The sequence below is a fragment of the Pituophis catenifer genome, unplaced genomic scaffold (genome assembly GCF_029215685.1).
Source record: "Pituophis catenifer annectens isolate HBS135680 unplaced genomic scaffold, rPitCat1.0.hap2 SCAF_3, whole genome shotgun sequence".
NCBI classification, from domain to species: domain Eukaryota; kingdom Metazoa; phylum Chordata; class Lepidosauria; order Squamata; family Colubridae; genus Pituophis; species Pituophis catenifer.
Window position 1 is genome coordinate 206,237,265 of NW_027256883.1, and position 16,889 is coordinate 206,254,153.

A 16,889-nucleotide genomic window follows, 5' to 3' on the forward strand; every position below is an offset into this window, starting at 1 on the left:
ATTCCCAGTCTCCTGGTGATTGGCCCAAAGTCACCCAGCCAGCTTTCATGCCTAAGGCAGGACTAGAACTCACGGTCTAGTTCCTAAATCAGCACCTTAATCCTTGATTATAATTATGGATTCTCTTATGTGCAAAGCAGGGCAATGTATGACATTTTGGGGTGCAAAATCTGAACTAGTTGGAAAGGAAGAATTTCAAACCTTTTAATGACGAATTGTGTCCCCTTTTCCGTTTCTTCTGCAAATTCTGAATTTTCTCAGTTACATAGCAGTAGTCTTCTTTTGCCGAACCTCCTGGGAGAGCTTTCTCTTCATGAGTATCAACTATCTATATAAATTAAAGAAATTGATCCAGACAGGTTTAGGATGCATGAAGAAAAATGTCATGTAATTTAAAGGATCTGTCCTCTTTTCCATTTACACTGAAAATACTGTTCAGTTCTTCACACTCTAAACCGGTCAAGTCAGGTCTGGTTACAGTATATTCGCATAATCATACAAGTAGATTTGCTTTTAGATGCAACCATAAGACAGGTTCTTATTGTGGTTTAAATCAGGTGTCACTTAATGAAGACTTGTGGATTTCAATTCCCAGAAGTCCCTAGCCAATGTAAGTTGAAGCCCACAAAAATTGCCAAATTTGGAGACCTCCCACTTAAACAATAAACCTAATGAATTACAGAATTCTCAGACCCGTAGTGAGGGACCTGAAGATCTCTAGAAGATCCTGAACTACAGTACAGATAGTCCTTGACTTAAGACCAAAAAGTCCATTGCTAAGTAGCACAGTTGTTAAATGGGACTTTTGCCCCATTTTACGACCTTTCTTGCCACAGTTATTAAGCGAAACACTGGAGATGTTAAATTAGAAAAGAGCCGAGGTGGCGCAGTGGTTAGAGTGCTGTACTGCAGCTACTTCAGCTGACTGCTAGTTCAGCAGATCAGCGGATCAAATCTCACTGGATCAAGGTTGACTCAGCCTTCCATCCTTCCGAGGTGGGTAAAATGAGGACCCAGATTGTTGGGGGCAATATGCTATTTAGTATACTGTCTTTGGTGTAAGCCACCCAGAGTCCTCAGAGAGTGGGCGGCATAGAAATATTAATAATATTAATATTAATAATAATAATAATAATAACAACAACAACAACAACAGCAACAACAACAACAACAATAATAGTAGTAACACGGTTGTTAAGTGAATCTGGCTTCCCCATTGACTTTGCTTATTAGAAGGTTGCAAAAGGGGAGGTCACAGGACTCTGGGGCAATGCAACCGTCATAAGTACATGCCAGTTGCAAAGCATCTGAATTTTGATGACATGACTGTGGGGAAGCCGCAGTGGTCGTGAATGTGAAACACAATCATAAGTTGCTTTTTATAGTGCTGTTGTAAATGTCTATGGAGATTCTCAGTCATCCAGGTCATGGTTGTCCCAAAGGTGCTTTTTCAAGAGGCAATTGGACTTTCTGGTTTTTCTTTGAAGTCATTTCGCTTCTCATCCAAGAAGCTTCTTCAGCTCATCCAAGAAGCTGAAGAAGCTTCTTGGATGAGACATGAAACGTCTTCAAAGAAAAACCAGAAAGTGCAGTTGCCTCTTGAAAAAGCTCCTTTGGGAGTGCTATTGTAACTTTAAGTGGTCACTAAATGAATGATTGTAAGTCGAGGACTGCCTGTCCTCTTCTCAGCTTCCCACAATACCAATAGGAAATGTTGTTTGGAATTGTAGGTCAGCAAAATCCAAGAGACCCAATTTCCCAATCTCGTTCAATGATTTCATACCCCATCATTAAAAGACAGGATTACTTCGACCCCTTCAAAACATGGAAACGGACCTCACTCTCAGATACGGCTGTCCCGTCAGAGCCATCGTTTAGTGAGTCAGAATCGCTGTAATCTAAAAGAAATAAAGGCATATAGGAGATCGACTTCTATCATAAGGCCTAGAAACACCATTTTTCCCTCGCTTTTTGGATTAGAGAAAAGTATGTAAGACAGGAAAGAGTTTTCCCCCCCTTAAAGACTCAGAAAACAGAGACGCATTTTGGTTTCTAATCACCAGGATCTGAGGTAATTCATACAGTATTGAACAAGTGTTTGTGAGTCCATTGTTCAGTTGTGTGTTTGACTTCTGCTTTATTTGGATAAGGCCCCATGTTCCAGTTTTAGAACACAGAACATAGAATAATAAGAGTGGGAAGGAACCTCAGAGGTCTTCTAGTCCAACCCCCTGCTCAAACAGGAGACCCTATATCCGTGATGGCGAACCTATGGCACGCGTGTCAGAGGTGGCACGTAGAGCCCTCTCTGTGGGCACGCCTGCCAGCCAGATGGTCTTCCTGGGTGCCGGAGCACTGGAAAAAGGCCTGAAAATGGCCTGATAAACGACCAAAAAACAGGCTGTTTTCCAGCCGTTTTTTGGGCCTTTTTTGGCCTGAAACACGGCAGAAAAACAGCCAAAAAAAGGCCTGAAAATGGCCCCCAAACCAGCCTGAAAAACGACCCAAAAAACAGCCAAAACCAGCCAAAAAACAGGCATGCGCTCACCGGCCAGCTGGTGTTTGGGTTTACGGTGCTCGGTGTGCGTGAAGATCAGCTGGCTGGCATGCATGTGAGTGCCGGAAACCCGAAGACAAGCTGGCTGTCACACGCATGCGCACTGGCCAGCTGATCTTCAGGTTTCCGGCGCTCTGGCGTGCGCACATGCACACATGCACGCACAATCTGGTTTGGGCACTTGGTGCCGTAAAGGTTTGCCATCACTGCCCTATATCATTTCAGACAGATGGTTGTCCAGCCTCTTTTTAAAAGCCTCCATGATGGAGCACCCACAACTTCTGAAGGTAAGCTATTCCGTTGGTTGATTTTATTTATTTATTTATTTATTTATTTATTTATTTATTTATTTATTGAATTTGTATACCGCCCTACTCCCGAAGGACTCAGGGCGGTGAACAGCCAAATAAAATACATATAATACAAGTGTTAAAAAACCATTAAAATACAATTAAATAATTGGCCCAGAAAACGAAACTTAAAACACCCCAAATTCATAAGATTTTGGTACTGAGGAAGGCAATGCTTGAGCTCTAGACTCTAGAGAGCTATTTCAAATCAAAATGTTGACCCTGGACTCAAGATTTGATAGGGTGGGGATCATTCAGGATCGTATAAATTTGGACACGTGCCAAAAATTTCTACTCCTTCTTGATGAAAGAGCTCAAAGTTCCCCAGATTTCAGCAGAGCACAAAAGGCCAACTGTGTAATAGACTCCAAGTTTACTTAAACTCCGAAGTGTTGTTTGTTCAACAAGATTTATGGTACACGTAATCCTGGATGTAAGCCTTCCATTGTAAGAGAAATGAAATTACTGGTTGAGCAACTTTAAATATTTCCTGGGAATAGGACAAGGGGTCTTTGGAAGCTACGTATGATTGCATGAAGGATCTCAAGTTTCATATTCTAGCGATTGGTCCATCATCAAAAATGCCTCTTGCTCAAGACTTGGTAACATATCTTACCCTTCTAGAACCTCAACATGCCTTGAGATTATTGTTGGTAACATATCTTACCCTTCTAGAACCTCAACATGCCTTGAGATTATTGTTCTAGAACAGTGATGGTGAACTTTTTCGGCACTGAGTGCCAAAAAGAGAGCGTGCGCGGCACCAAGTGCCGAAAAGGGAGCACTTCACGCATGCACACGTACCGATCAGCTGGCCAAAAAGGGAGCGTGCGCAGCACCAAGTGCCAAAAAGGGAGCACTTCACGCATGCACACGCACCGATCAGCTGGTTGGCTCACATGCTCACGCTGGAAAATGGAAGACAAGCTCTTCCGGTTTCCGGCACTGATGAAAGCACAAAGGCCAGCTGATCATCGCATGCACAGGCACACCAGAAACCCGGAAGAGGAACGGGCGCCACCATGCCTGCCAGGCAACATGGCTCCACATGTCACTTCAGGAACACATGCCATAGGTTTGCCATAACAGTTCTAGAACATGGGTGTCAAACTCGATTTATTTGAGGGCTGCATCAGGGTTGTGTTTGATATCGGAGGGCCAGGGGGGGCGTGGCTGGGAGAAGGTGTGGCCATGGCGGTTGTAGCCAGTTCGACGTCATTCCTGTTGGAGGCACCTCTGGTTGTCAAGTGCTAAGGCAGGACTTCCCTGAGATTCCCTCACTCTCATTATAATCTCCTTCCTTCCTTCCTTCCTTCCTTCCTTCCTTCCTTCCTTCCTTCCTTCCTTCCTTCCTTCCTTCCTTCCTTCTTCATTTTCCTTTCTTCTTCCTTCCCCTCTTTCCTTATTTTTTTCCTTCCTTGGTCTCTTCCCATCTTCCCATCTTTTTCTTCGTCTATCCTCTTTCCCGTTCCCCTTTCCTGTCCCTTCTTGCATGCTCAAATGCAAAAGGGGAAACATTTCTCCTTTTGTTTGGTTTTTACTTTGTTTTCCTAGCCTTCTGCCAGTGAAAACGGAGCTTCGTTTTCACTGGGAGACGCACTGCAGGCCGGTCCTTTGCTGTTTCCAGGCTGGCCCCGTGGGCCAGATCTAAGCACCCTGTGGGACGGATGCGGCCTACGGGCCTTGAGTTTGACACCCCTGTTCTAGAACAAGTTGTTGATTTTACTATTTCAAATTTGGATAATTGATATCTAATCAGTGGTGGGATTCAGCCGGTTCTGTCCGGATCGCACGAACCGGTAGTGACGACTGCAGGAGGCTCCGCCCACCTGCCTAGATGTAATGCGCGATTATTGCACATGTGCAGAAAGTCACATTTGCGAACCGGTAGGGAAGGTAAGTGAATCCCACCTCTGTATCTAATGTATCTGGAAAGTAATCCTTGACTTATGACCATAGTTGAAACCAGCATTATTGTTGCTAAACAAGGCATATATATATAATTCCAAATAACAGAGTTGGAAGGAACCTTAGAGGTCTTCCAGGTCAATCCCTGCACAAGCAGGAGACTTATACTGTTTCAGGCAAATGGCTGTCCAGTCTCTTCCAGAAAAATTCAAAATATGTTGTCTTTTACCTGGCCGCTCAGGGTCTTGATTCTCCACTCGAAAAGGCATCTTGACTTCTGTATCAGCAGTGGAATCATGTGAAGATGTCTTGGACACGGAAGGTTCTCTTGGCAGAGATATCTGCAGAGGTCACAGAATTTAAGATTAAGAAAAGCTACAGCCTTACAAAGTCCTGTAACATTCCACAATGACTATGTTAGAAGACAGAACATGGAATAATAGGATTGGAAGGGACTTTGGAGGTCTACTAGTCCAACCCCCTGCTCAAGCAGGAGATCCTATACGCGTGATGGCGATCCTATGGCATGCATGCTGGAAGTGGCATGCATAGACGTCTCTCCGGGCACGCAACCCGTTGCCTGTTACTCTTCCTGGTTCCACCGCACCAGCCAGCTGGTCTTCACATGCATGGGAGCACCGGAAACTGAAAAAGCAGCCCCCTGTGGTGCATGCACATGTCGGGAAGATGATATATGGAAAACATATGTATTTCTTACCGGAGAAACTGCTATATTTTCCTTGGCTCCAGCTGTGAATTGTTCCAGTCGTTGGTTTCCGTAATGGCGTTCTGGAGTTGTACCAAGCCAGCTAGACAAACAGGTTTTCTGAACAACAGAGTCCTCATTCTCATCTCCGCCTGGACTTCGCCTTTCGTGTTTCACTGAGGACCGAGGGTGCCAGTTGGTGCCACTTTCTCTTCCCCTTCCATAATCTGATAAATCCAGAGGTGCTTCAGTGGCATTGTCCTGCACAGATGTGGCTTTCTCTCCTCGGTCTGGGTTTTCTTTATGGACCTGGAACAGCTGCTCTAGTGTATCGTCCATCAAATCTTCTGGACAGGGTCTTTCCTTCTTCCCTTCTTTGTCGACACTTGGGGATAGGGAAGGGGTCTGATCTGAACTGTCCTCGCCTCTTCCTTTCCCTTCTTGCTGCATCAACAAACAACGGAGTTTCTCCGAGCTGTTAAGAAGCTGGAGCTTGTTTTCCAAATGACGGTCTTTCATGTACAACACAGCACCAGGAAGTTCCAAGATGGCCGCTTGGTCTTCCCACTCAACTGGGGGCTTCATGCGACTGCCGACTTCCTTAGCCAGTAACAAGTGGTGAGGGAAATCGCCCTCTTTGCTGGCCGGGTTATTCCGGAGGCCAAGATGATGCAGGGCTAAACTTTGGTTGAAGAGGTAGAGCTGTTCCTTTTTGGTGGCGAACCTCAGGTTCTCACAAGACGAGGGGGAGGCTCGGCAATCCGATTTGTTGGATCTTAAAAATCTAAAAGAATCAACACCGTCACTTTAGAAAAAAAACTGCCAAAATTTCATAGTTGTAAGCAGTGGTGAAATGTAAAATTTGTTACTACCGGTTCTGTGGGCGTGGCTTGGTGGGGTGGGGTAATGTGACTGGGTGGGCATGCAGTACTGCACTCTAACCACTGCACCACTGAGGTAATGTAGGAATTGGAGGGATAACCACTTACGCTTCAAACCTGGGACTTTGATTGCAATGGGGAGATGGTGGTGTTTTGCTTGTAAGGGGTGGGGAGACACTTTCTGGGTAATCTCTTTCTTGCGAGGAGGTTCGGGATCCTGTTCTCATCAGCTCAATGGTTCCTTGCAATTGGTTGACCCTCTTCTGAGAGCTCTACAAACAGAGAAGGACGAGAGGAATAGGTGAGGACAATAAAACTTCAAATTTTGGGACTTCAATGGACTGACAGACGATAATATCTCTAGTTTAGGATTGAACTATGGGATCCTTGGTGATAGATAGATAGATAGATAGATAGATAGATAGATAGATAGATGATAGAGAGAGAGATATATGGATGGAGAGAGAGAGAGATGGATAGAATATGGATGGATGACTGGCGATAGATGGATGGATAGATAGATAGAGAGAGAGAGAGAGAGAAAGATGGATAGGAGATCGATGGATGGATATAGATAGATAGATAGATGGATGGAGGGAGGGAGGGAGAGAGAGATGGATAGGATATGGATGGATGAATGGAGATAGATGGATGGATAGAGATAGATAGATAGATAGATAGGTAGGTAGGTAGGTAGGTAGGTAGGTAGGTAGGTAGGTAGATAGACAGACAGACAGACAGACAGACAGACAGACAGAGAAAGAGATGGATAGGAGATAGATGGATGGATAGCGATAGACAGACACACACACACACAGATAGATAGAGAGATGGATAGGATATGGATGGATGGAGATAGATGGATGGATAATGATAGATAGATAGATAGATAGATAGATAGATAGATAGATAGATAGATATGGTAGATATAGTAGATAGATAAACAGATAGATAATATTATTTATTATTATTATTATTTATTTTTATATGCCGCCCTTCTCCGGAGACTCAGGGCGGCTTACAATGCGTTAAGCAATAGCCTTCATACTTTTGTATTTATTTTTTTATACAAAGTCAGCTTATTGCCCCCACAAACCGGGTCCTCATTTTACCCAACCTTAGAAAGGATGGAAGGCTGAGTCGACCTTGAGCCTGGTGAGAATTGAACTGGCAGTAATTGCAGGCAGCTGGATGTTAAATGCTCCTTAGTAGGAGGCATTAGCCTCCTACGCCACTCAGGCTCAATAATATTATTAATAATAATAGGCATGCTGGCAGGCAGGCAGACAGACAGACAGATAGATACATTATTAAAATAGATGGATAGAGCTAAATAGATAAATAGATGATAGAAATTAGATGAATAGATGGATGGATAAAGATATATAGAAGATATATGAGTTAGGTGGATGATAGCTAGATAACTAGATATATATAGGTAGCTAGATAATCTTTTCCCTCTTTCCAATTGGGCGTAGATGCTGCAGCCAATCAGAATGCTGTGTTCTGTGGTACTAGCCCATGGTGATGAGTTCTGGAATGGCAAGGGTTAATTTTTCATCTCCCCCCCTCCCCTTCAAGAAAAAGAGGCTGAGAATGCAAAATGGGTCAGCTGGTTGTCAGGTCTCCCTTTTGGGCTGAGTGTAACCCTTGGGTATGCCTGGGTCCCCTTTGGGTTAAAAATAACCCTCTGGAACTACAGTGGTTGACTAAGTCAGTTAATTAACCCAGTTTTGCTGTTCCTGCAATACGTTCTCTCCCAAGTGATCCAATTAAGTAAGTCAGAAGAACAGAGCCATTAAATTGGAAAGGTCTCAGGAGATCTGCTCATCACAAATATAGATTATAAATAGATCACTTCGAAGGCTGCAGGTGAAAGAATAATCCTGGAACATGTCAAGCCCAATTCTCCAGCTTGTATAAAATAGGGACATTAAACACAATTGCTTATTAAACCTAGAGTTAATAATTTGGGCAGATAATCAACATTTTTACAGAGAGGCTGTGACCTGATATCTTCTCTCACTTTATCCAGCCTTCAGGTTGTCCATCCTTGGTGACTTTAAGACCTGGGGAATTCTGGGAGTTGAAGTCCACAGGTCTTAAAGTCCACAAGTTTTAAAGCCCTGAGGAATTCTGGGAGCTGAAGTCCACAAGTCTTAAAGTTGCCAAAGTTAGACACCTCTGATTCTATAGCAATAGCAATACCACTTAGACTTATATACCGCTTCACAGTGCTTTACAGCCCTCTCTAAGCAGTGTACAGAGTCAGCATCTTGCCCCCAACAATCTGGGTCCTCATTTTACCCATCTCGGAAGGATGGAAGGCTGAGTCAATCTTGAGCCTGGTGAGATTCGAACTGCCAAAGTGTTGGTAATCGGCAGTCAGTAGAATTAGCTTTCAATATGCATTCTAACTACTCCGCCACTATGGCTATATAATATAAGAAATGGCATTTTCCAGCATCAAAAAGACTGGTTTCTGATACTATATAACTTAACCCCAACTTTGCTAGTTTCAAGCCAATTGTGAACTGCCCAGTAGCAATAGTACCTAGACTTATGTACCGCTTCACAGTGTTTTACAGCCCTCTCTAAGCGGTTTACAAAGTCAGTCTATTGCTCCCAACAATCTGGGTCCTCATTTTATGGACCTCAGAAGGATGGAAGGCTGAGTCAACCTTGAGCTGGTCAGGATCGAACTGCCAAACTGCTGGCAGTCAGCAGAATTAGCCTGCAATACTGCATTCTAACCACTGCACCATCACAGCTCATCAATTGTTTCCAACTAATAACTTCTATTCTTATCTCCAGGAGATTTTTGATAGTCCAAGGTCAAGAATCAAATATGAGGAGGGAAGACAAAAAAAAAAAAAAAAGGCTAATAGAGGAAATTTAGTTTACCATATCCAGAGCATGGTCTCCCTGGAGAAGGAGGTTAGGGGAGATCCTGCTTTCTGGAGAAAGTCTGTGTTCAGGAGACTGATCTATAAGAAAAAAAGAACATTTATTTCAGACAATGTAGTGCTACTGTCAGGCCTCTGGAAGCCATCTTTTTCGTTGGATCTTCAGGCCTGCCACATCCCGGCTGGACTATTGTAATGCTCTCTACATGGGGCTCCCCTTGAAGAGCACTCGGAGGCTCCAACTGGTCCAGAATGCGGCCGCGCGGGTGGTTATGGGTGCAACTCGTTGCGCCCACGTGACACCCCTCCTGCGCGAGCTGCACTGGCTCCCAGTGGTCTTCCAGGTGCGATTCAAGGTGTTGGTTACCACCTTTAAAGCGCTCCATGGCATTGGACCCGGGTACCTTCGAGACCGTCTTCTGCCACCAATAGCCTCCCACCGACCAGTCCGTTCCCACAGAGAGGGGCTCCTCAGGGTGCCATCGGCCAAGTTATGTCGGCTGGCGACACCCAGGGGGAGGGCCTTCTCTGTGGGAGCCCCAGCCCTGTGGAATGAACTGCCCCCGGAAATACGTAAGATCTCCGACCTCCGGCTGTTCCGCTGTGCACTGAAGACCCTGTTGTTCCGCCAGGCAGGGCTGTCAATATAATAATTTTAAATTGGGGTATTTTAAATTTTCGGGGTTTTAATTGGAGCCTAATTATTTAATGATTTTAAATTTTAATTGTTGTTTTGTTCTGTGTTTTTAAATAGGCTGTACACCGCCCTGAGTCCTTCGGGAGAAGGGCGGTATAGAAATAAAATTATTATTATTATTATTATTATTATTATTATTATTATTATTATTATTATTATTATTATTATTTACTACTGTGGGAAACTGGGAGTGGGGATTGTATGGAGCCAGCGTATATAGTCATAATAACATTTCTTTCTCAGAGAGTCAAGGACATCTTGCCCTGCACCTGGAAGGCTGGAACTGGAAGGCATCTCCAGTTGGGACGGTGCTTTGATTGGACCATTTGATAGACATGTGGGTGTTGGGCAGGGACTTGAACTTTCTTTTGGGTGGGGAAAACCTGGAAGCTTTCAGATTCGGGTTTTCCCAGATATGCCAATATGACATCTCTAATAAAATGGAACTTTGAGGAAACTCAAGTTTTCTTTCATTGGGGGTGTTACTTGGAACCCTGACAGCTACAAGGGGAGACGTTTCTCCTCTTAAACTGCGAACCATCCTTCCCAACATGGATCTCTCTGGATCCACTGAGAATCCACTCCCTAAAATTGCTAACCAACCTAACCATCTATAAGAAATGCTGGAAATTCTGGGAGTTTTAGTCCCAATCCATTGGGAAGACCCTAAAGTACAATGGAACCCTTTGGCTCAGGAGTGGTAGTCCTCACCTGATGACCACAATCGGGATTCGAATTTCCATTGCAAAAGCAGGATGGTCATTGAATGAGTCGTGCCTGATTTTTATCTCTCTCTCTTTTTTTTTTTGCCACGGTTGTTAAGCGAATCACTGCAGTTGTTAAGCGAATCATGTGGTCGTTAAGCAAGTCTGGCTTCTCCCCTTGGCTTTGTCTGTCAGAAGCTAGGTGGGAAGGTCACGAATGGTGATCATGTGATGCTGGGGACACTGTAACCGTCATAAATACATGCCAGTTGTCAAATGCCCAAATTTGGCGTGTTATAAGCTACCCAGAGTCACGTGACTGCCAGACGGGTGGCATAGACATTTAATTAGTAAAATAATAAAATAAAAATAAATGATAAATGTGAACAAAATAATACATTTTCATCACACAACTGTGGGAATGCTGCAATGGTTGTAAGTGCCTGAAGTGGTGTAGAGTTTCCTGTCTAAGCAGGGGGTTGGACTAGAACCGTGATGGTGAATCTATGGCACGTGGCACGCTGAGCCATATTGGTGGGCATGTGAGAGTTGCCTTAGCTCAGCTATAGCGCGCATGTGCGAGCCGGCCAGCTGATTTTTGGGCCTTCTGGGCTCACCGGAAGTCGGGAAATGGGCCCTTTCTGGCCTCCAGAGGGCCTCCGGGAAAGTGGGGAAGGCTGTTTTCGCCCTCCCCAGGCTCCTAGAAAGGCTCTGGAGCCTGGGGAGAGTGAAAAACAGGCCTTCGGGGCCCACCGGAAGTTGGCAAATGGGCCATTTCCTGCCTCCGGAGGGCCTCCTGGGGGGGGTCAGGAAGGCTGTTTTCGCCCTCCCCAGGCTTCAAGAAAGACTCTGGAGCCTGGGGAGGGCAAAAACCAGGCCTACAGGCCCACCGTGCCATCCCATGCCAAAAGCAGGGGGAGCATGGGGGGGGGTGTCACGCGCGCATGCGCGGGGGGCAGGGCACATTGAATTATGGGTGTGGGGTGGGCACACATGCGCGTGTCCCCCCCCTGCGCTCCCCCCCACTTTTGGCACGGGATGACAAAAAGTTTAGCTATCACTGGACTAGATGATCTCCAAGGTCCCATCCAACTCTGTTATTCTATTCTAAGTGCGAAGGCCGGCCATAAGTCACTTTTTCCAGTGCCCTTTGTAACTTTGAATAGTCACTAAACGAATGGTTGTAAGTAGAGGACTACATCTATCTCTCACTCTGGTTGAGAGCAACAGGGCATGGTTTTAGACAGAATTTCCTGACGAAGTGACTTAAATCTGGCCTCCCTAACGTGCAAAGCAGGGAACTAGATATCCTAAGGTAGTGTCTCACTGCTGCTGGAGGTTCTGCTAGGCTCCTGATCTAGAACAGACTGCAGAGCAAACTGGGCCCAGTTGCAGGAGAACGTGCCTCCTTCCAGCGGCTCGGGATACTCGTCTTCTGTTTCTGGGCTCACGTTTTTTCCAGCACTCGGTTTTCTGCTTCGGCTTGAGAGGATAGATAAAGACACGGTTGGGACGCAGTTTCCTTCTCTGGGCTGCCCTTTGAAAGTTTTCGGCCTGTCTCTGTTGCTGCACAAAGGAAACAAACAAAAACAAAGATGAAACGAGAGAGGGTTTAAAGGACATCTGCCTGAATATCTCGCCTGGGCTTTTATAACAGCTCTGGAAAAAAAAATCACCAGAAGCCAAGGCATCTTTGGCACTGGGCGATTTGAGAACAAAGAGAAGGGGGTCACTTTAATTTCCAAAGCACCAGAAGGCAAAGCAAGAAACAATGGATGGAAATTAATTAAGGAGAGAAGCAACCTGGAGCTAAGGAGAAACTTCCTAACAGTGAGAACAATGAACCAGTGGAACAGCTTGCCACTAGAAGTTGTGGGTGCTTCATCACTGGAGGTTTTTAAGAAAAGACTGGACAGCCACTTGTCTGAAATGGAATAGGGTCTCCTGCTTGAGCAAGGGGCTGGACTGGAAGACCTCCAAGGTCCCTTCCAGCTCTATTCTGATTGATTGATTGCATGTGGTAAAAAGTCAATGGGGAAGCCAGACTCACTTTAAAACTGTGTTACTAATTTCATGATTGCAGTGGTTCGCTTAACCACGGTGGCAAGAAAAGTTGTAAAAGAGGGCCAAATTCACTTAAAAACTGTCTTGCTTAGCAACATAAATTTTGGGTTCAACTACCTGGACCTATCTGTATTACAGGGACCTACCTGTAATAGTTCAGGGGAACCCTTCTATTAGTTCTATACGTGTAGGGTCCTTAATGCTCCCTGAGTTTGGTTGTTTTCTTACAGACATGTCATTGTCTAACTAGATAACATTATTGTCCTCCTCCTCCTCCTCCTCCTCCTCCTCCTCCTCCTCCTCCTCCTTCTCCTCCCCCTCCTCCTCCTCCTCCTCCAACATCAAAGATGTTGAGACTGTAGAAAGAGTGCAGAGAAGTGCAACAAAGGTGATTTGGGGACTGGAGGCTAAAACATATGAAGACCGGTTGCTGGAACTGGGTATGTCTAATTTAATGAAAAAAAGGACTAGGGGAGACATGATATCTATGAGACCGCCTTCTGCCGCCAATAGCCTCCCACCGGCCAGTTCGCTCGCACAGAGAGGGCCTCCTCAGGGTGCCGTCGGCCAGACAATGTCGGCTGGTGACCCCCAGGGGGAGAGCCTTCTCTGTGGCGGCACCTGCCCTCTGGAACGACCTACCCCCAGAGATACGCATGATACCAGACCTCCGGACTTTTTGTCGGGCCCTGAAAACACATCTATTTCATCTGGCCGGGCTGGCTTGATCCCATCCTTGCGGTTTTAATTTGAAATTGGTTTTAACTGGGTTGTTTTAAATTGAGGGCCAAAATTATTTAATGTCTTTTAAACTGTTTTTAAAGTTTTATATGTTATGTTTTATCTCGGCTGTTCACCGCCCTGAGTCCTGTTGGAGAAGGGCGGTATACAAATAAAATAAAATAAAATAAATAAATAAAAGATAGCAGTGTTCCAATATCTCTGGGGCTGCCACAAAGAAGAGGAAGTCAAGTTATTCTCCAAAGCACCTGAAGGCTGGACAAGAAGCAATGGGTGGAAATTAATCAAGGAGAGAAGCAATTTAGAATTAAGGAGAAATTTCCTGACAGTTAGAACAAATAATCAGTGGAACAACTTGCCTCCAGACATTGTGGATGCTCCAACACCGGAAGTTTTTAAGAGGATGTTGGATAACCATCTATCTGAAGTGGTGTGGGGTTTCCTGCCTAAGCAGGAGGTGGGACTAGAAGACCTCCAAGGTCCCTTCTAACTCTGTAATTCTATTCTATTCTATTCTATTCTATTCTATTCTATTCTATTCTATTCTATTCTATTCTATTCTATTCTATTCTATTCTATTCTATTCTATTCTTCCTCCTCCTCATCTATCAGCTGTATATGTATTTATGAAGGAGCTTAATAGGACATTCTTCAAGGCTTTGTCCGGTGACAAGGCATCACAGAATGTCTCTATTTTTCTGTGTTAAATGCTGAAGGACATGATATGGGACTGTTTTTAAAAACAGGACAATCTGATGCAGGTATGCATCTACATTTATGTTCTACAAAGGAGTCTGCATTTCCTCATATTACAGAATTAAAAAAAAAATCAAAACATTTAACACGGTCCAAATAATGCATCCTCTTGTAAAGTTGCATTAAATTTTGGTCAGGCATAATATCCTAAATGCCATTTTCACAGGCATTTGGGTGTAGTCTGTACTCCTTCCTCCCAGTATTTAAATAGCAACAGCACTTAGACTTATATACCACTTCACAGTGATTTAGAGCCCTCTCTAAGCGTTTTACAAAGTCAGCCTATTGCCCCAGACAATTTGGGTCCTCATTTTACCGACTTCGAAAGGATGGAAAGCTGAGTGATCCTTGAGCCGGTCAGGATCAAACTTTTGGCTGTGGGCAGAGTTAGCCTACAATACTGCATTCTAACCACTGCGCCCCCAAGTTTTGCTGCATTTTTAATTTGAATAATTGCTTTCCAGGCTGAGATGTAGGATTGCACAATAAAGGATCAACCCTGATCGAGTGGGAAGGTCTTTGGCACAAAAGGTGTCGGTCTACACAAGGGCCCTGCTTGAGGGATCCAATTTGTGCCATTCTTCATTCCTTCCAAAGGGGTCAACTGTAACGCCCAATGAAGGAGGATCTTACTTAGGTTTTATCCTTGAAAGGCCTTTGAAAGGTCAGCTGTTTTCTCATTAGCCTCACCTAAAGCAGAGGGGCCTGGGATCAATTTCAGTACAAAACAAGCTTGATGATTAGAGGATTGGAGGCTAAAACATATGATGAACGGTTGCAGGAACTGGGCATGGCTAGTCTAGTGAAGAGAAGGACCAGGGGAGACATGATAGCAGCGTGAGAATATTTGAGGGGCTGCCACAGAAAGGAAGCGATCAAGCTATTTTCCAAGGCACCCAAAGGCCAGACAAGGAATAATGGATGGAAACTGAATAAGGAGAGATTCAACCTGGAAATAAGGAGAATTTTTTTGACAGTGAGAACAATCAACCAATGGAACAGCTGGCCTTCGAAAGTTGTGGGAGCTTTATCACTGGAAGCTTTCAAGAAGAGACTGGACTGCCATCTGTCAGAAATGGTGTAGGGTCTCCTGCTTGGGCGGGGGGTTGGACTAGATGACCTACAAGGTCCCCTCCAACTCTGTTAATCTGTATATAATCAGGAACACTTTCTTTAGTCCCAGGTTTGCGTTTCAGACTTTCTGGTGCTATATTTAAATATAGCAATAGTGCCACCTGCTGATAGTTGAAGTTAGTTTCTAGCACACAAGAACATAGAATTACAGATAGTCCTTGACTTACGTCCACAATTGAGCCCATCATTTCTGTTGTTAAGGGAGCCATTTGTTAAGGGAGTTTTGCTCCGTTTTACGACATTTCTTGCCCCAGTTGTTAAGTGAATCACTGCAGTCGTTAAGTTAGTAACACGGTTGTTAAGTGAATCTGGCTTCCCCCATTGACTTTGCTTGTCAGAAGGTCGCAAAAGGGGATCCCGTGGCCCCGGGACCTTGCAACCGTCATAAATATGAACCAGTTACCAAACGTTCTGAATTTTCATCACATGACCAGGGGGATGCTGCAAATCGTGAAAAACAGTCATACTGTAAGCCATCAATTTTCAGTTGCTGTTGTCACTTTGAATGGTCGCTAAATGAACTTTTGTAACTCGAGGACTATCTGTAATAGGGTTGGAAGGGACCTTGGAATTCTTCTAGTCCAGACCCCTGCTCAAGCAGGAGACTGTATACCATGATGAGCCGTGGTGGCGCAGTGGTTAGAGTGCAGTACTGCAGGCTACTTCTGCTGATCGCCGGCTGCCAGCAGTTTGGCAGATCGAATCTCACCAGACTCCAGGTTGACTCAGCCTTCCATCCTTTCCGAGGTGGGTAAAATGAGGACCCAGATTGTTGGGAGCAATAGGCTGACTCTGTAAACCACTTAGAGAGGGCTGGAAAGCACTATGAAGCGGTATATAAATCTAAGTGCTATTGCTATTGTGCACCTACAACTTCTGGACGTAAGCCAGTCTACTGATTAATTGTTCTCACCATCAGGAAATTTCTTCTTAGTTCTAGGTTGGATCTCTCTTTAATTAATCTTCCACCCATTATTTCTTCTCCTGCCCTGAGGTGCTTTGGAGAGCAGGACAACCCTCTCTTCTCTGTGACAGCCCCTCAATACTGGAAGACTATTATCATATCACCCTTCATCCTTCTCTTAGTTAGAGTAGACAAACCGAGTTCCCGGGCTGCAGGGGCTCAGTGGTTAAGATGCTGAGCTTGTCGATTGAAAGATCGGCAGCTCAGCGGTTCGAATCCCTAGTGCCGCGTAACGGGGTGAGTTCCTGTTACTTGTCCCAGCTTCTGCCAACCTAGCAGTTCGAAAGCACGTAAAAAAATGCAAGTAGAAAAATAGGGACCATTTTTGGTGGGAAGATAACAGTGTTCCGTGCGCCTTTGGCGTTTAGTCATGTTGGCCACATGGCCACGGAGACGTCTTCGGACAGCGCTGGCTCTTTGGCTTTGAAACGGAGATGAGCACTGCCCCCTAGAGTCAGGAACGACTAGCACATATGTGCGAGAGGAACCTTTACCTTTACCAAGTTCTCAAAACCTTTCAT

General features: G+C 44.8%; 1 protein-coding gene across 1 annotated transcript in view; it reads right to left on the bottom strand.

The window, feature by feature from the left end:
• The window catches only part of RBBP8NL (RBBP8 N-terminal like), a 36,166-nt gene that overhangs the window by 4,184 nt on the left and 15,093 nt on the right, over nucleotides 1-16,889 (bottom strand). The window contains exons 6-12 of the mRNA XM_070940117.1: nucleotides 12,115-12,275; nucleotides 9,307-9,389; nucleotides 6,511-6,674; nucleotides 5,534-6,305; nucleotides 5,045-5,156; nucleotides 1,837-1,898; nucleotides 202-328 (exon numbers count right to left, since the gene is read on the bottom strand). Coding sequence (XP_070796218.1) covers nucleotides 202-328; nucleotides 1,837-1,898; nucleotides 5,045-5,156; nucleotides 5,534-6,305; nucleotides 6,511-6,674; nucleotides 9,307-9,389; nucleotides 12,115-12,275 — 1,481 coding nt within the window. The remainder of the gene's footprint in view (nucleotides 1-201; nucleotides 329-1,836; nucleotides 1,899-5,044; nucleotides 5,157-5,533; nucleotides 6,306-6,510; nucleotides 6,675-9,306; nucleotides 9,390-12,114; nucleotides 12,276-16,889) is intronic.